The sequence below is a fragment of the Condylura cristata genome, unplaced genomic scaffold (assembly GCF_000260355.1).
Source record: "Condylura cristata isolate star-nosed mole 26May11 unplaced genomic scaffold, ConCri1.0 scaffold00001, whole genome shotgun sequence".
Taxonomy (NCBI): domain Eukaryota; kingdom Metazoa; phylum Chordata; class Mammalia; order Eulipotyphla; family Talpidae; genus Condylura; species Condylura cristata.
In genome coordinates this window covers 81,924,122-81,943,735 of record NW_004567102.1, presented here as the reverse complement: position 1 = coordinate 81,943,735, position 19,614 = coordinate 81,924,122, and the positions used below count along the sequence as shown (strand labels likewise).

At 41.8% G+C, this 19,614-nt stretch overlaps 1 protein-coding gene across 1 annotated transcript in view; it reads left to right on the top strand.

Annotated features, from left to right (window-relative positions):
- The window catches only part of SYNE1 (spectrin repeat containing, nuclear envelope 1), a 424,261-nt gene that overhangs the window by 319,288 nt on the left and 85,359 nt on the right, over positions 1-19,614 (top strand). The window contains exons 103-113 of the mRNA XM_012735121.1: positions 619-819; positions 2,973-3,146; positions 5,780-5,911; positions 6,829-7,025; positions 7,962-8,094; positions 8,471-8,653; positions 9,843-9,992; positions 10,721-10,897; positions 11,334-11,489; positions 15,413-15,568; positions 18,070-18,240. Coding sequence (XP_012590575.1) covers positions 619-819; positions 2,973-3,146; positions 5,780-5,911; positions 6,829-7,025; positions 7,962-8,094; positions 8,471-8,653; positions 9,843-9,992; positions 10,721-10,897; positions 11,334-11,489; positions 15,413-15,568; positions 18,070-18,240 — 1,830 coding nt within the window. The remainder of the gene's footprint in view (positions 1-618; positions 820-2,972; positions 3,147-5,779; positions 5,912-6,828; positions 7,026-7,961; positions 8,095-8,470; positions 8,654-9,842; positions 9,993-10,720; positions 10,898-11,333; positions 11,490-15,412; positions 15,569-18,069; positions 18,241-19,614) is intronic.

Genomic DNA, 19,614 nt, shown 5'->3' with positions numbered 1-19,614 from the left:
TTCCATTACCTAACTTTTCACAACGTCATGAGACCACAGCCCCCACGTTGTCCTATCTGGAGTTTAAATGTGCTTAATACCAGGTGTAAGAGTCCAACGTCACAGCTGTAAATAGGCATTAAAGTTGAACTTTTCCACATTGAGCCATTTTGGACCCCTCGCCCATAATATGATACAGTAATCAGGTCCATGTGGCTCAAATAAATTTTGCACCAGTGTGTCATCATGTCTTGAAATATCTTTCCAGTTTAAATAGTTATTTATTTACTACACCACATTTGGCAAAAAAATATTGCCTATTAAGCCCTAATGTCTCTATGCTCTGTTTTTCTAGCTTTTTTATTTGAGGAATAGTCCCAAATCTGATAATTATTTAGCAGACAAAATGTGGAAGGAAACACTGTTGAATTCTCTGGAATGATAAAATCATTGAGAATATTATTTTTAAAAGCTCTTTGGAAAATGAGAATTACATTTTCTGTGACCTTTTCTGTGACAGCTGCATGAACCGTTTTCAACATTGTTACCCCATATTGTGTCATAAGCTACAGATACCTCATAGAACACAGCTGGGGCAGTAGATATGAGCGGAGTTGACAGTCTCCGTATCTCTTGTAGGACATGTACGATGAGCTGATGGTGACAATCGGCTCCCGGCACAGTGGACTGAACCAGAACCTTGCTCTAAAGAGTCAGTATGAAAGGGCCCTTGAGGATCTCACTGACCTGTTGGAAACCGGAAGGGAAAAGATGGCAGGAGACCAGAAAATCATTGTCTCTTCCAGAGAGGAAATCCAACAGCTACTTGACAAACACAAGGTAAAGAGAGATAGAGAGATAAAGAGAGAAGAAGAAATTGGACTTATAAGACCATTTTTCGTAAAATCTCATATCAATCTTTTATAAGATCCTGCTTGCCTAAGTAACTCTCAAAAATGGTCCACAATGGTGGCTTCCTTCCCACTGGTAGACAATAGCATAGAAAAATGAGAGCCAATGTGTTTCCGCTGTGGTCAAAGTTAAAATTAGCCTTCGCAGAGGTCGATGGTCAGCGCCTCAGTAGGGCCAACCAAGGGTTCGCCCCTTGTAACGGGCAGCCAGTGGCAAACACAGAAGCTCTGTCTCATCGAAGGAGCCAGCTTCTTTCTTAACTCTTTGCTGCCTCTGTGGCCATTTTGCCCTCTCGTGTTTGCCCGGCTCTGCCCTGGAAGTCAGAGCTGCTCTCTCAGCTGAGGCGAGTGCTGCCTATTCGTTACTTACTTAGCTCTTCTGTCCCTCATGCAAGAGCATCTACCTGGAGCCATGAACCTTTTCTTAGCATCATCACACTCGGGAGGCCTGTAACAGCTCGAACGTGCCTGCCACAACCAAGTGCAGCAGAGACATCACTACCTAGTGAAGAAACAGCTGTGCAATGTGCACGCACAAATAACTTGTGTTGTTAGCAGTGGTGATGGAAAGAGCGGTTGTCAGACCAGAAAACCAGCCTCTCAGACTGTGGGAATTTCCTTAGGGAAACTTTAAAAATCCCATTGGGTTAGACAGGGTTAACTGTGTACTTTAAGTGATTCTCGGATGGCTTAAAAAGGTATTTTTTTAGGTTTTTTTTTTTTGGAATTGGACTTCTCTCTATTTTTCCCAAAGATTTTTGTCCAAAATGTTGTGATTTATGAAAGCCTTATCATTTGGCTTTGAAAACATTGCTTTCAAGTTCACAGCTGGTTTTTCTCAAATCTTTGACCATAGCAATAAAGTATCATCCTGAGTTGTTCCAGAGGGGAAATGAGGATCAATGAGTATAAATAACTGAGAAATAAAACTCAGTAGATGAGTAGCAAGAGTAGGTTGTCAGGCTACAGATAGCTGTCTTGGCCACAAGAATTCCATCCATGCCAAGAGGGTAAGGGGGTTGATAATGGTATACGAGCTTTTGGTGAATAGTGGGCTGAATGACCTTCAAGTTCTCTTCAAATTTAAGGTTCCCTGATAGAATAACTGTTAGTTAAAAATAATGACTCCAGTCCCTGTCCCTAGTCACCAGACCATTCTCCAAGGGATAACTCTGCAATGACCTTAGACATGTGCTCATGTCCAAGTTCAAGTCTTCTTCTATATAACTACCTCCCTCATAGAGCTATGACTGGGATTAAGTGAGTTAGATCAAGTGTGTCTAAGGTTCCCTGGCCCTGTTAGGCACAGTGTTAACTGTTGTGATCCCATCCCCCTGTGTCAAGTCTATCCACGTTCTAGAAACGAGAAATGGGATAGGCCCCTTCTCTATTTTCTGGTGCCTGTTAGACATAAACAGTAGCACATCAAAACACATTTGTCAGATTATGCAAGGTCTATACTCTGTTGTCTGCGAGTTTCATATGAAGGAACATTTAAAGTAGCAAATACTGATCAGTATATGGCAAGCTGTACTCGAAAGCAGGGAAGAGGCACTATAGATGCTGCAGGCACCCCGAGAAGCAGGCTGAAGCCCAGCCACAGAAGAAGATAGGTCAGGAATATGTCAAGTGCGATGTCCTGGGAGGTACAGGCTGTGAGCAGAAGCCACAGAGGGGGGTGTCCCCAAAGGACAAGGGGGAGGCTTGTATGGCTCCCAGAGTGGGCAGCCACGTCAGGAGAGTCAGGAAGCCTGACTGTGCAGAGGTGAGGTTGTGTGAGCATGGGATTCAACTGCAGTTGGTCACACATGAACGTGCTTTATTTGGGGTGCAGAGTGCAGTATAGATGTGGGCAGGTGTTCCCCAAGTGCATATGTTTGGGGATGGGGAGGTGGGACTGCAACAAAGGCAATTAGGAGACTGGAGCAGGAGGCCTGAGAAGCTGAGCAAGGGCGGGGGCCGGGGTGGAGCCACGTTGCTCCTGCGTTTGAGGAGTTTCATGAGATTTCCCACTGGAAGCTGTTCTTGCTGTCAGGTCATGCGTGACTGGTCACTGACCTTCTCCCACCTGAAACATTGCAGGAATACTTTCAAGGCCTGGAATCTCATATGATCTTGACTGAAACACTCTTCAGGAAGATCATCAGCTTTGCTGTCCCAGAGGAAACTCAGTTCCACACAGAACTGATGGTGCAGGCTTCAGCTGTACTTAAACGGGCTCATAAGAGGGGTGTGGAGTTGGAGTACATTCTAGAGGTGAGTCTTCTGATGTCACTTCTCTGCAATAGGAAATTCCCAACTGAACAGACCGACTGGCCACTGAGCCAACATGCACTTATCCATGTGATTTGCCTCACCTGACCTTGGAACTCTTGGATTCAGCACCCTATGCTGCCTTGTTTTTCTTTTAGCTTCTATTTATATTTCTGTACAGATGATTATGATACCACACCGTGAATTGGCGAGATAAATACAAATTCCAGACTGGACATGTTTTGAGGTGTTGGTATTCAGTGATAGCTTCCTAAAGAGAGTGAAAAATGTAGGCACAAGACCATGTGTCTGTCCAGAATATAGTTGCCCTCAGGCATAAGACGCGTAAGTAGGTTCCAGAAGCCAGGGGGATCCCACTGGGTCTAAGCCTTTGAGCTCCAGACATAGAAAGTGGTGAATCCTTTAGTATAAGACAAGGACACTGAAGTGAAACTTGGCCATTGGGGTTTAGGTCACAGGAGCTTTATGCACCTTTCTTCTTGGTGACAGCTCTGGCTTCTCTGTCCTACCTATCACCCCAGGATACTGTGAAGACACATTTCCTCATCAGTTTGCCAGTTAGTCAGTTTTCATTCACTTGTTCATCGTGGCAAACATCCACTCAGCACTTACTGAGCTGCAGCTAGTTAGCCAGACCCTGGGAAACCAGAGGTGAGAATGCCCAAGACTCAGCCCTGGCTGTTGGAGCTTAGGATACAACATAGTGAGTCTTTAGAGGAAGGAAACAATCTTCTATACAAGAGATCTTAGAGATGCCTAGGAAGAGGGATGTTGTCTGTAGTCAAGGCTTGTACGTGGGCTTGGGCCATGGGCCAAATGTGGGCCACTGCCTGTTTCTGTAAATAAAATTTTATTAGAACATACAGAGTTATATCAGTTTATGCGCCATCTATGCTGTTTTCTAACTAGAGGGCAGACTTGAACAGTGTGACACTGAAGGGTGAAAATAGTTACTCTTTGCTCCTTTACACAAAACATTAGCTGGCCTCTCCTTGAACATCCACTTCAAAGTCAAGTTTATCACCCTGAGCACGCAGGTGCTCAGTGAAGGCTGACTGATCAGCTGCCCATCAATCCCAATGTGATGTAAGGATGTTAATGTAGCAGACTCTGTTTTCAGCAACCAGGTCAGATCCCCGAACTGTTTCTGCCTTTGCATTTGCCCTATTTTTCATGAAAGACTTGGGAATTAAATTACCGCCTCCTCCCTGTCTCTCCACCTCCTTCCTAGCATTACCGAGTTCACCTGGATTGACTAGATTGTTTTCTAAATTCTGTCTTCTTCCCTGAACCCGCTTTATCAGTACTCACTAACTCCAAATTTTCAGTCATGGAATTCCCCAGTGGACTATATTTTGGACAGAAATGTATCTTCAACATTTGAGGGGCAATTCAACTCGCTTTGCAATTATAGTCACTATTTACTGTTCTATCAGGCCCTGGCTAGGCCTTTTAGATAGATATGAATGTTGGTCAGCACCTTTGCGAGTCTCTAGGATGGTGTAGTGAGTTGCTGTTTTCGGCTCAGCAACATCTTATCTCAGGAGGTGATTCACTGACGTGGGGTCAAGGGTTAAACCCATAATTGTCTGACTTCATGACCTGACATCTGTTTCTCTAGGAGACCTGCCCAACGACCTCCCTAAAATCGTAGCCCTTCCACCTGCCCCCCTGGGCTCACCCTCCTGCACCTCCTCAGCTCTATTTTTCCTTTCATCATCGCGTCAGCACTTTCTAATGCACCATAAAACTTGTTCTTTGTCTTTGATTCATCCTTACTGTTGACTCTCTTCCTTGTCTCTCGCCTCCTCCTCTTTATGGAGAATGTGAGCTCTGCTAAGGCAGGTGTTTCCATTTTGTTTGCTATTATATCCCTAGATCTAGCATAGTGTGGCAACAGGTAGTAAGTATCTTGAGGAAAAGTGTGTGGTTTGCTGTGTTATACCTGTTGCCATCCAGATGCACGTTAAAGTGAGTATATACACACATTGGAAAGTAGCTGATATTTGCTACTCATTATTGGAAAACACTGCAGGTGATTCAAAGAAGATTTGCCAATTTTAAGTAAAACATACATTTGAATTTGACTTGGGATAGCTCCTCAGTAGTCTGTCTGCCCCATGCCTCATGCTTGTTCAGTGTCTGTCTTTTTCAATCACTAATGTAATGTTTTTAGTTCATTTGTTACATGAACAATCACAAATGTAATGTTTTTAGTTCATTTGTTAGTGAACTATGTCATTACTGGTAATGAAAGAAAACGTGCAGACCCAATGCCTACTGGCGTCCAGGGACGCTGCGTGCATTCCCCCCTCCCTTAATCCTCACCACGGGCAAGAATTATTATTACCCCCTTTCATGTTGAAAAATGAGGTTCAGAGTTTAATAATGTGCCGTGGTCAGGCAGCACTACCCCTCCACAGTGCTTCCCTCTGTGTAAGGGGTCACCTACACCAAGCCTGCCTTTGCTTCCCGAACCACACTTGCAACCCAGTCATCTCCAGCATAACTTTACAGAGTCAGTGTAATGCAGGTGTTGCGCAAAGAGGCGGGGGTGGGGGGGTGGTGTTCTTTCCTGAGGGTTGTGCAGCTCACAGATGATGTTGCATCTGTAGACATGGACCCACCTGGACGAGGACCACCAGGAGCTCAGCCGGCAGCTGGAGGTGGTGGAAGGTGGCATCCCGAGTGTGGGCTTGGTGGAGGAGACTGAAGACAGACTGGTGGACCGGATAGCCCTTTACCAGGTCAGCACCTGAAGCCATGTTCGTATCAAAGTGGCCATGTTTCCCTTCAAAACTTTTATACAGTTTTTTTTTTTTTTAAAGATTGATTTATTTATGCATACAGAACTGTGTACAGGCCAGAGGTGCAGGGGTAGTGAGAGGATTCACCAGAGACAGAGCGGGGAGAAGAACAGGCAGTGAAATACACTGCTGAGAGGAGCAGTAGGAAGACAGGAGAGGTCTGCTGTGCCATGTGGGTCAGCTCCCTGGCCAGGGGTCAAACTCGTGCTGCAGAGGCTGATGAAAGCTTGATGGTACTGACACTTTATCCCTTGAGCCACCAGGGAGGCCCCCACCTTTTGTATTTTTTTTAAAAAATATTTATTTATTTATTCGTACAGAACTGGGGTACAGGCCAGAGATGCAGAGGGTGAGGGGATTCAACAGAGACAGAGTGGGGAGCAGAACAGGCAGATCCATGAAGTACACTGCTGAGGGGAGCAGCGGGCGGGTCAGGAGAGGTCTGCTGTGCCATGTGGGTCACCTCCGGGGCAGGCGGGGATCGAACTCATGTGGAAGTGGCTTAAGTTTCTTCGTGCTGTGCTTTAACCCACTGCGCCACCAGGGAGGGCCACCTTTTGTATTTTTTAAGTGAGAATTGTTTTTGAAAAGTCAGCCTCCACCAAATATTGTCTGTATCTCATTATTCTTGAGATAATTGTACCTTGATTTTAAATGCACCTAAAGTTAATACCAAGAAACAGAATCATCTATAGTAAGAGATGCAATCTCTCTGAATATCTAGTGATACTTGAGTGCAAATCATTGAGTCTGGCTGACAGAGTAACAGGAACATTATAGACATCAGAGAAATCATTCTTCTTAAAGTGAAAGATGGCGCTACCTCACCTGTTGACCGGTGTTTCTGATCCTTTTAGCATTTGAAATCCAGCCTGAATGAGCACCAGCCCAAATTATATCAGCTCTTAGAAGATGGGAAGCGACTTCTGATGTCCATTAGCTGTTCAGACCTAGAAAATCAGCTGAGTCAACTTGGAGAACATTGGTTAAATAACACCAACAAAGTGGCTAAGGAACTTCACCGATTGGAAACAATATTGAAACATTGGACCAGGTACAGTGACTATTTTAATTGTCAGATTAGTGGTTCAGAGTCTTGGGAAGCCCTAGCTGGTACCTGGCATGACAGTGCCTCTCTGTGAACTTATCTCAAAGTGTCAAAACAAAGACAAATGCGAAGCCCTCCACAGGGATCCTTGTGTAAGTGGACAGACATGCCAGGTACCTAAAGGGGCCCGTCCATGGGTGCTTACCTATTTGCTGACTTCTCCCCTGCCTGCTGCCTGCACTTGGGGGTGTGGTATAACCTTAAAGAGAGAGAATCCCTTTGGAGAAGGTCAGGTTCCTCAAAAGCAAGAGGAAGTATTCAAGAGAGATGGGGAATTGATTTATACACAAGGAAATATTCTATTTTGATGCCAACTTTATTTCTAAGAACTTTCAATAACATCTAATATTTTCTAAATAATCTGAATGAGATGTAGTGGGAGAAAAAAATATATATGTGTGTGTGTGTGTATATATCTATACACACACACACACACACACACACACACACATATATATTGTATTTATTTATGCACACAGAACTGGAGTACAGGCCAGAGGTGCAGGGGCCATGAGAGAATTAACCAGAGACAGCGTGGGGAGCAGAACACACAGATCGGGGGAGCAGCGGGCGGATCACCATGTGGGTCACCTCTGGGGTGGGGAAAGAACTCACACTGAAGTGACCATGGCTTGGCTGAGCTTCAAAGTGCTGCATTCCAACTCCGCAGATTTTAAATTGTTGTTCAGTTAAGAAAGCTGAAACTCAGAAAAACTTGCTCAGAGATTTGCTTAAGGTATAAATGGTCAGAGAATTGAGTCATCTCAAGGTATTAGTCACCAAATCTTTCATGTCTCTGGTTTTAAAAATGGCATTGCTGAACAGCATGGCAGAAAGTGGATTCTGGCTATTTATTGAATGGACTCATTAACATACTTACAGGTATCAAAGTGAATCTGCTGAGCTAATTCACTGGTTACAGTCCGCAAAAGACAGGCTAGAGTTCTGGACTCAGCAGTCTGTGACAGTACCGCAGGAACTGGAAATGGTCCGGGACCACCTGAACGCGTTCTTGGTAAGCCCAGACGTATACAGCAGTTGCTTTGAGGGAATTGTTTTCAGACCTTCAGGTAAAGGCCTCATCCATACGCCAGTGGAAGGGAAATGACTGGCCAATGGATATGCTTAATTAATCAGCAGTGTTGACTACCTGTGTCAATATGTGTGTCCCATAATTATGCAAGATGGCAAGGCTTGATTCGGCCATTTTCTAGTAACGACTTTCTTGTTTATTTTCGTGCAGGGGGTGAGGTCTACTTCAGTTTAGATTGTGCTTAACATATCTCCTCTGAAATGTAAAGGAAAAAAAAATTGTACACGCTAAACTGGTTTATTCCTTAAATGGAAATCTGGTTATTTACTCCTGATTCGAGCATTGCTACGTCTTTTAGGAGTTTACCAAAGAAGTGGATGCCAAATCTTCCCTGAAATCTTCTGTTCTGAGCACCGGAAACCAGCTTCTTCGATTAAAGAAAGTAGACACGGCCACCCTCCGTTCCGAGCTGTCACACATCGATGGCCAGTGGACTGACCTGTTGACCAGTATTCCAGCTGTGCAAGAGAAGCTCCACCAGGTAGAGAAATAATTGTGGCTTTCACTGGCAATAACTGATTTTAGCAGTAGGAAGTAGAGATGTATGTTAATGTGTTTTGGTTCTAAAATATAAATCAGATTTGTCTAGGACACCTGGCCTTTTCAATTTGCCATCATATTGCTTTGCAGAAATGGACTTTGTAAAGTCAGGCTTGCAAATGCCACAACTTCCGGGCCTTCATGTGTGTGTGTGTGTGTGTGTGTGTGTGTGTGAGTGTGTGAGAACCCTTGGCGGATGTTGCTGTAACTCTGCTTTTACATGCATGAAATGTGGACAGATCACACATAAAATGAGCATTTATGAAGACCTAATAACAATGCATGTAAAAGACCTATAATCTTACCCAAAACAGAGCAATTTGGCATTCAAAAAATAAAGAGAAATTAGGGAAGTGTTTCTCTTATCTGGAGTTAGGCTTTTCTTATCTGCATCCCCAAACATGACATCTCTCCTTCCCATGAAATTCATCACCATGTCCCAGTTCTGATAGATGCATTTGATGTATGTTTGCTCCCTCCTAATGAATAGTTGTCCACCTCAAGAGTGTGAGAAACTTATCACTTTTCCCTCTGTATCTTTCTGTGCTGCGTAGAAATCCATAAATATTTTAACGATTGTTTATGTTCCTCTAAGTCATTATAAGTACCTGCATAAATGTATACTGTGTTAAGTAACACTCAAAATTCTGAGTGTATTTATAGGAAGTCTGAAGAAGTTGACTTTGCTCTTAAGAGTAAGTACTAGAATGCCAAAAATCTAGAAAAGGATTATAGTGAGATGTTTTTCTTCTTTCTTTCAACATTTCTGAGTCATAATACACAGAGATTTTTACAAGGTAATTAATAAAATACATCTGCTGAATGTTTTGTAGTTAAATTTTTTAACTTATAAAACTAACTATAAAACAAGAGTATTATTTTCTTCTTGCTGGTGTTTTGATCAATTAGTTAGTATTTAGACAGTGTTTACTGTATTGAATGTCAAGGGAACATAATATGACTATTACTAGTCAGTGTTTGGCTGGTGTTTCATTTTAAGCTTCTAAAGAGGTAAAGACTCAAAAATGCCACTAAGAAGTTTAATAAGAACTCGCGGAGAATGTTTGGCTAAGTTAGCAGGAATTGGGTTAGACTTTAACACTGTGATTTGCTCTCTCTCACTGGGGCAGCTGCAGATGGATAAGCTGCCTTCCCGCCATGCCATTTCTGAAGTTCTGACTTGGATTTCTCTTATGGAAAGTGTTATTCAAAAGGATGAAGACAATATAAAAAATTCCATAGGTCACAAGGCAATTCACGAGTACCTTCAGAAATATAAGGTAATTGAGTATTTCTTTAAATATTTCCTATTTTAGAATTATTTTAAGAAAATCAAAAACTCAAATGATGGAAAGAAGCCCTTGAAGTAAATGTTTTTGATTTCGTAGTGATGACCCGATAGGTGTCCAAGGGTAAGGAATCCGCCTCTCTGGTTACAGGCATGGGGGAGTTGCAGAGTGTGAGGAATGATTTTGATTAAGCTTGCATCATTTTAAGAAATCATAAAAAATGGGTGGCTCCCGGAGTTATAGTGCAGCACTATACCACAGCCACTGCAGCATGAGTTCGATCCCCAGCCAGGGCGTGACCCACAGGGCACAGCAGACCTCTCCTGTCTCCCTGCTGCTTCTCTCAGCAGTGTATTTCAGTTGATCTGCCTGTTCTGCTCCCCACTCTGTCACTGGTGAATCCTTTCACTGCCCCTGCACCTCTGGCCTGCCCCACCCAGTTCTAATGTCCACAAATAGGTAAATCTTTAAAAAAAAGATCATAAAAAAGACTTTAATTTATAAATATTTTTCAGTAAGATTTTATATATGTGCGTTTATATGTATGTACATTCCATTCTGGAAATAATGATTTCTATGAATATGGCATTGTACCATTTGCGTCAAACCAAGGAAGAGATCATATCAATCTTGATTTTAGGGCTTTCCAACTCCTGATAAGAGATAAGACATTTATATATGAATAACCTTTTTTTTTCTACTCTTTTTTTTCTTTTTAGGGGTTTAAGATAGATATTAACTGTAAACAGTTAACAGTCGATTTTGTGAACCAGTCTGTGCTACAAATCAGCAGTCAGGATGTGGAAAGCAAACGCAGTGATAAGACTGATTTTGCTGAGCAACTTGGAGCTATGAATAAAAGTTGGCAAATTCTGCAGGGTTTAGTATCTGAGAAGGTAAGTTTTGGGCCTCTGCTGATATTGGCATGGAAACCTCACTAACAGAATTTCTGTAAAGAAAGCTCATTCCCACGTGTGACTACTCTGAGCATACAATATGTTTGGAAAAAAGTAAGAAAAACCCACATCAGCCTAAATGTACTTTACTCCTGATAATTATTTTCCCTTTATGTTCTCTACTCTCTGCATAGTTCATGTTGTTTTTAGTTCTTTAAACTTAATTTTCTTTGCTTTGGTTTCACCTTGACTTAAATTCTTGTCTTGCTTACCATGAATCGTCACTGTCACAATTTATAAGATTTATGCTCTAATTATCCATATTGTGGACTGTGTCTGAGGCTTTCCTAATTTGGAGAACATGGTGGCTTGGATAATTAGCCTGCCAGTGATTTGATTTTTAAATAAAATCACAAATTTTATTATGTTTGCTCAGATCCAGCAGTTGGAAGGATTATTAAAATCTTGGTCAGAATATGAAAATAGTGTACAAGGTCTGAAAACATGGTTTGAAACCCAGGAAAAGAGCCTGAAGCAACAACACCGTATTGGAGACCAGGCATCTGTTCAGAACGCCATCAAGGACTGTCAGGTAAGGTCCCAGTTCCCCCAGTCCTGGTGACCAGGCAGACACCAAAGGAACCAGCAGCCCTGAGATCCGAGAACGGAATATCATCACCGCTTGCATTTGGCAACGCTCTGCTCTGATTATCTGAGATAATTTTAACTGTTAGGATTTTTTTACTTTTGTAAATTAAAAAATTTGAGAAATTTCTATTAGACTCATAAATAAAGAATGCTGGGACTCCCTCAATTCTCACCATCAAACTAGTTCTCTCCCCTGTGAAAGCTAGTGGATTGAATTCTGGTTCAAGTGTGGTGAGCCAGAATCAGAGGGACGATGTTCCTTCTTGCTGAGTGTTTTCAAGAAGCAGCCAGACTCCCCAGTCAGTGACGGGGTATTCTCCCTACTGCCAGCCAGACTCCCCAGTCAGTGACGGGGTATTCTCCCTACTGCCCGGGGTACAGTGTTTCCTCAGTGCTCTTGTTTATTCAGATGAGATTGAGCTACCAGTTAGGGCTGTCATGCATTTTTTTTTCCAGTTATTCAGTAATTTGGCATGTTCCAGATTAGCTGGGACTGTTCTCTTGCGGTGTTTCCTAGGAATGACTGAAGGCTCAACTGTGAAGTGACTCTCCAAATATAGCTCTTCTCCCCAAATCTCATTTTTATCACCTACAAGTTAAAAAGACTTTTGGCAATGGTCTTCCTTCCAACAAATATCTTTTTCTTTTTCTGTGTTAAGACAGTCAAGCTTCAATGAAGGTGTTTGGTTTGCTAAAGATTCAACCGATACTCCTGGTGTGCATGAAAATGACAAAACCAATCTCAAAAAAAACCTTGATATTTTAAAATGTTTTACACTTTTTTTTTTTTACAAATGTGTGTAAAATATCAAAGACCAGAAACATGCATCAATGGTCTCATTGCATTGCTAATTTCCCAGGTCCAGTAATTTTCTAGTTATCAATCTAATATCTACAAATAAGTCCGAATTTTAGACTTTTTCTTTGAAGGATGACAAGTCCGACATGCCCCTAATCTTCTATTTTAAAATGTTTCTGTTAAAATGGAAAGATAATTGACATAAACAAGGTTAGTGCTTCCTGGTTACACTATGATAAACTTTACTATTCAAAGACTGAAATAATGTCTTCATATATCTTTCCCTTTATTGTCTTTCTATTATTCTTCTCTTTAATGAACTTTGATTCTGTCATTTTCCAGTGTGTTTCTATTCATGCCCTTGTCTTCTGTTTAACAGACATTGCTCCTAGAAAATATAGCACCAGTTTTGATCAAAGTTTACTCCTTTTCAGACCAAATTTTAGTCTCCTAGAGGGTCCTACCAGGCAGTGGTGGAGGGAAGACTTGAAGTGTGGTTTAAAGAACGTACACGAATATCAATTTGTGACTTCAAATGAATAAATAAATCTTTAAAAAGTCTTTTTTAAAGATTTATTTATTTATGCATACACAACTAGGGTATAGGCCAGAGGTGCAGGGGCCATGAGAGAATTAACCAGAGACAGTGGGGAGCAGGCCAGGCAGATTGTCAAAGTACACTGCTGAAGGGAGCAGTGGACGGGTCAAGCGCAGTGACCATGTGGGTCACCTTCCGGCCAGGGATCCAGCTTACACTGAAGTGGCCATGGCCAGCTCTGGCAGATGTGTGCTCCAACCTGCTGCACCACCAGGGAGCGCCCCACTTTTTTTTGACAGAGCCCAGAATGAGGTAGCCCCTCTGCTGTTTCAGAGGCAGCACATTTCAGGGACCACCAGGCTGTCCCGCAGGCTGGTAAAATTTATTGTCATTTTCAGAAATTGTTCTTAGTGATCCAAGTGTGAAATTCAAGCCAGCCTATTTAAGTCAGTGCCTGGATTCAAACTTTATTTTGTTTGAAAAATCCTGACTACTTTTTCACTCTTTCAGCGATGATTTATTCATTCAAACCAACATAAAAACTGATATTTATGAGTTAACTCAAGTTAAGGATGATTTGTTATAACAAAAAATGTTTAATTTGGCTTTTGTCTTCATTGATCAGAAACAGAATCACTTTACTATTGAAAGAGGAGGAAAGTACATCTTCATTTTGCCCAAAAAAATGCATGTTTCAATTCTGTTTCTCTTCTAGGTTTTGCTCTTATGCCAACATAAATACATAAATATGCCAGGCATTCTGGAGATGTGTTTCTAGGCAGTGGATTGCTTGTTAAAAAGGTTATTTATATGGATAAATGAGGATCAGTTTAACTCCAGTAGCTGAATATTAGAATCATATTAAGGCTATGTTGGAAAAATTGTTTATGGTTATTTAATCTACTAAGAAATAGAAAAAAAAATCCTTAAGTAGTAAAGTTAATTTTGTTTCTTATACTACATAGTGCACCCATAACCCTAGTAATCACTATTCATTCTCTGGAAATTATCAAAACTGTCAAAATATTGGTAAGATTGTCAAGTGAAAATGAGAGTACAATATTAACCACAAAAACAATCTCTTTAGTTTACTGGGTGCATGAATTTCTGATTAATACAGCAAGACAAAAAATAGCTTCATGGTAATTAAGAAGATAACAATAAATAAATTTTTATTAAAGCACAGCAATTACCAGGTGGCTGAATAAAATAATATTATCTTACATCATTAGACTCATTTTTTGTTCACTTAGAAGACAGCTCATATATTTATTTAATGTGAGGTAAGCAGAAAATGAACGATTATTCGTATTTTATAAATGAGGTAGAGGGTGATTAAGCACATGGATTGCACAGAAATAGAAATATAAGGAGCACAAAATTTGTCATAAGTACATCGTAGGCTAGATTCCTACATAGCATGTCCTGGTGCCGGTGACGGCTGCCCCCAGTTCTGCCATCCATCTGTGGCTCATGATAGGAAGTAGACATTTTTTGTGGATAGAATTTAAACATTGTCCAAACTTAAGATTTTGGAATTTTCCTCACTCTACCCTCCAGCGTCTGTCCATCTACACTTCTGGTTCTGGAGTGTGTTTCCGAATATAGGAATGTAAGTGTATCTTATTTCACCTCACTTCAATTCAGGATTTGCTTCCATTCGCAATCTACTGCCGCCAGATCTGGGCTGAAGCCAGTGGGCTCCTGAGACATGGACCCACTCCCGCCTCTGGCCTCACCATGCCCATGGCCCAGGCAACCCCTGTAACTTCATCTTCCATTTGTTCCACCTGTAAACACTGAGAGTAGCTGCAGCCTGAATGGATGAGCTTTTTATATTTCCACATGAATTAAGATATGTTAGGGTTGTCATGTGTAGTTAAGTTTCATCTTTAGATTCTTTCCTCCTTTCATTCCTCCGTGAACCTTTTAGACTGACAGTTACAAATGCACATTTCAAAGAAAATGAGGATTTGATTCATGAAAAAAGCCCACAGCCTTTCAGAATTGCATAGAGTCAGAATATTTTAGGGAGAAAGAAAGGATAATAGAGATAATCAATTCCAGTCATCTGATTTTCCATCTGAAGCAACCAGACCCAGTGGAAGCTTCTAAGTTGCCCAAAGTGAACACAGCTCGATAGCAGCAGAAATGTGATTAATTGTAGGGACAGGAGAAACACACTTCACCCCATGGGCTGGGATTGCGATACCAGCACATATGAAGTAAAGAATATAAACTACGTTACTGTTTCTTCTGTGTCACTTTCTGAAAAAAATTACATGATGCCAATTCCTTGTTCAATGGGTAATGAAATTCTATTTTTTAAGAATCATGTTAATTTCTCATGGAAGAAGATTTTAAAATTTAAATGGAAAAAGGATTATTGTAAAAAACTACTGAGATTTATGGGCCCTTTGGACTTATAAAGGAATATTCGGCTCAAGACTGCCATGGTTCGATTTTCATTGCACACTAGAGTTCCATAGTAAACAATTTAAAATGAGTATTTTTGTTTTTAATCTTTCAGGATCTGGAAGATTTGATTAAAGCAAAAGAAAAAGAAGTAGAGAAAGTTGAGCAGCATGGACTTGCTTTGATTCAGGACAAGAAAGCAGAAGTCTCTGGCATTGTGAGGAGAACGCTACAGGAGCTCAGACAGACCTGGGCGAATTTAGACCAGATGGTAAGATCGCTAGTGGAAAACTGGCACCAGGGTCATGCTTGCTCCTCATGATGTGGGTTTGGGTTTGGGTTTCCCTAAAGTAACTGAGTAAATAACGATGTGCTCTGTGTATCATCTGTTTGTATGAAGTCCACTTCATTAACCACTTTTTGAAAAACTCTAGCTTTGGATAATTCCTGTAGCTAAATATTAATATGATAATCCAGTGTTGGTATTGTATGCATGATGCATATTAACACATAGATTTATAAGTTATATAAATAGTAACATGATAATCCATTCCTTCCCACATGTATAGATACCATCTAGGCACAGGCAATTTCCAATGTGTTCCCCCTGACACCCATGCCAGGATTTCGCCCCTAAACTCTAGATAGTTTAGAGGGAGAGAACACTGAGAGAAAGCTACAGTGTAGACATCTCCTCTTGCATGACCAGTAGACCTCTCCAACCCCCATGCTCACCCCACGCCCTTCTCCCCCCCCCCCCCCATCTGCACATCCTGCCATCTTGGTTAGTGACAACAGTGTCCTTCCACTTGCTGGGCAGGAGACCAGGGAGTCATTCCTCATTCCTCTTGTGCTCTTGTAACCCACATCTTTCAGCAATCTTGTCAACTCTATTTTCAGAACAGTCTAGAACCCACGCCTTCACCCCATCTCTGTGGCTATCCCCTAGGACTACAACACTGCCAGGGTTTGCCTTGATTATTTCGAGCACTGATGCCACCTAGCTTGTCTGCCTGCTGGGGAGTCCGTTAGAATGGAAATCAGATCACCCAGTCCTCTGTTTAGAACCCACCAGTAGCTTCCAGTCTCATTCGGAATAGGGCCCACGCCTGGCAGGATCCTGAAGGTCCATGTCCCCTGGGTCCCTGGCCTTGTCTCCTGCAGCTGCCTTTTAGGTTCATTTTGTTTCTGAAACACCCCTCTCCCCCCCAACCCTGGCTCACCCTCTCCCAAATAACCGCGTGGTGACGTCATTCTCTGAAAAGCCCTTGTTCAAATTCACCATCTCAGTGAGGGCTTTCCTGACCTCCCCACCCACTCTTATGGAGGGCAGCCCACCCTGGCCACTTTGCTCTCCCAGAATTCCCGTTCCACTTTGGTCTGTTTTCTCTTAGCTCATAACATACACGGTGCCTGCTTATTTGTTTACATTTTCCACTAAACGCTATGTGCTTTGGACTGCATGGGTGTCGTCTCTAAGCTGTCGAGGGCAGCATTTTGAATATGGAGAAACTACGACCATAATTAAGAGAAGGGGTTCTATACATGAATTTTCATTTGCATTCTGTGTTTTCATGTTAGCACAAATAAAAATACCAACACCAATCAAGACAGAAACGCTATGAAAACATTTACTAGAAATGCTCCGAGTGAAGTGTTGAATGTCCTGGTTATAAGAATATGTGTAACAACAGACACTCTAGTGAGAGATCGCGGTTGACCTTGAGCCCACACCTGTGCAGGTAGTTATTACCCCACTTTGCAGAGATGGAGCTGACACCAGCTTCCGTGACGGGGACCAATGACTCTTACATTCTGCTGTGTCCTGTTCTCCAGGTGCTGGGTGTCGCCTTGTTTGAGGCTCCTTTTTCTTTCCAGTTTGACCCATTTCATAGTGTCTTGATTGGCGTTGGTATTTTTATTTGTGCTAACATGAAAACACAGAGTGCAAATGAAAGTTCATGTATAGAACCCCTTCTCTTAATTATGGTCATAGTTCCTGCATATTCAAAATGCTGCCTTCAGCAGCTTAGAGAAGACATCCATGCAGGCCAAAGCACATATCTTGAAGAGTGATTCAGAGCAAAATAAATGCTTTTCTGCTGCAGGTAAGTACAGGGAAAGACTGTTCTTTGCTATTATGTCTTAAGATACTCACTAGAGTATGTGTGCATTTATATGCATGCATATATGTTATATGTTAGATTTCTGATGGACAGATCACAGAGGGGTGGATGGATGGACAGATGGGCGAATAGCTCAGTGGTAGATAGATCTAATTTCCTGGGACCAAATAGCTTGAATTCATATCTAGTCTCACATGTTATTAACATGCTCTTAAGTAACTTTTAAAACCTCGTTGAACCTCAGCTTCTTCATCATAAGATGGGGATAAATGATTATCCCTACCCTATAAAGTCCTTACGAGGATTAAATGAGTTAAGGCATATGAGACACTCACTTTACACATTTCTTAGCCATAGTAGTAAATATATTGACATTTTATCGATTTGCATACTATATGTCGCCTCTCTGAGCATTTTGACTTAAACCATGCTCAGTATGAATGGTAGAAACTTCAAAATTGCTGCATTTTACTTTTCAGATCTTTTCTTTCAGTTTACTCATAATACACACAGCCCTAATAAAGTTCCTAATTGTTGATTTCTTTCCAATGGTGGCCTCTACCATAATTTTAAATATTATACAAGTAAGTGGAACATGCCATCATTTTAAATATTTCCAATAAGACGTGTCTGTGTCTTTCAAAAGGCTGGGCAATTAAAGACCCTGCTGAAGTCGGTGCTTGAGCAGTGGAACACTCACAAAGTGGCCTCTGATGAGATAAACAGCTACCTCATGGAAGCCAGATATTCTCTCTCCCGATATCGTCTGCTGACCGGCTCTTTAGAAGCTGTGCAAGTTCAAGTGGAAAATCTGCAGGTGAGGCATGAATTTCAGCCATCCTTAATTGTTATTTTTAATTGGAGAAAAGTTCAAAAAGTGGCCCAATGCAAACATCATTCTAGAACCTTGCTGTCTATTTCATTAGTCTGTGAAGATTTAAATTCATCCACACTTTGTCACTGACTCAGACTTGTCTGTGGACACCAAATTTTGCAGTAGTTGACATAGAACTAGATGATTGATAAGATCCTATTATATAAATTGTATAAATGGTTCCATTTATATAATCTTGATGCGATATCACTGCTTTTTGAGTCTTCCCGTTTCTCCTTTTATTGTACTTCTCCCAACATATCCAAAGGGACTTAAGGGAGCAAAAGTCGTAAACTTCTAAACTATGCAGCTTGTTTTCTTTTCATGCAGAATGGTATCAGTGGTCCACCCAAAGTGTGCACATACCCTCTTCTTCTAGCACTTTCTGCTCAGTCCCCTGTGTGTCCCGTGTCCTTGTATCCCTGGGGATGGCATCACAGATCAGCTGCTGCTCTTCTCCTGTGCTGGGCGGGCACTCTTTCCTGTACCTTCTCTGTCTCCCTGGCTACATTATGCGGGCTGGACTGGGCAGGACAGAGTCGTGCCCCACTGCCCCCTTGAGGCAAAGCCTGTAGGAATCCAGCACTCAGCGTCCGCACACGAGTCCACTTCCCTGGCTGGCAATCGAGCATACTTGTTGCTGACACCCACATGCCGATGTTCATAAGGAAACGACCTGTTTTGGTGGGGAGCAGAGGAGGAGGTAGTGGGACAGGAGGGAGGAAAGAGGAAATGCACATACTTTTTAATTTTTTAAAACAAATAGTTATTATAGATACTAAGACTCATCAAAGCTTACTTTGAAAAAACTAAATTTAAAAGCAAATTGCAGAGCTTCGAGCATATTCATTGTAGCCTGTTCTGAACTCAACACCCACAAGTGCTATCTTAAGGTATGAAAGGATTCAGGGTTTTTTTGTTAAATATTTAATTTGATGGCAGTGAGAGGCCCATGTTAAGTAGACTGGACTTTCCTTAGCCAGTTTACCTCAGGAGTTTGACTAGATCTGAGTGATTCACTTCAGTGCTATTTTCACAGACAGGTCTTTCTCCCAGTTCCTCCACTGGCCCTTGGTGGAAGACTGGCCAGTCCACAGCTGCTAATAAGTATCCTTCGCAAAGGGTGAATAGCGCTTCGAGATGGTTCTCAGGAAGGGCATGACTATCTAAAGTCTGGTTATCGAGAGCTTCTGGCAAAGCAACTCTAGGTCTGTTAAAAGCTAAGAGGATGCGACCAGGCAAGAAAATAACAAAAATAATGAACAACCATATACCAGAGACATTTTGTGGGGGTGGAGTGGGGAATGGGATCAAAAA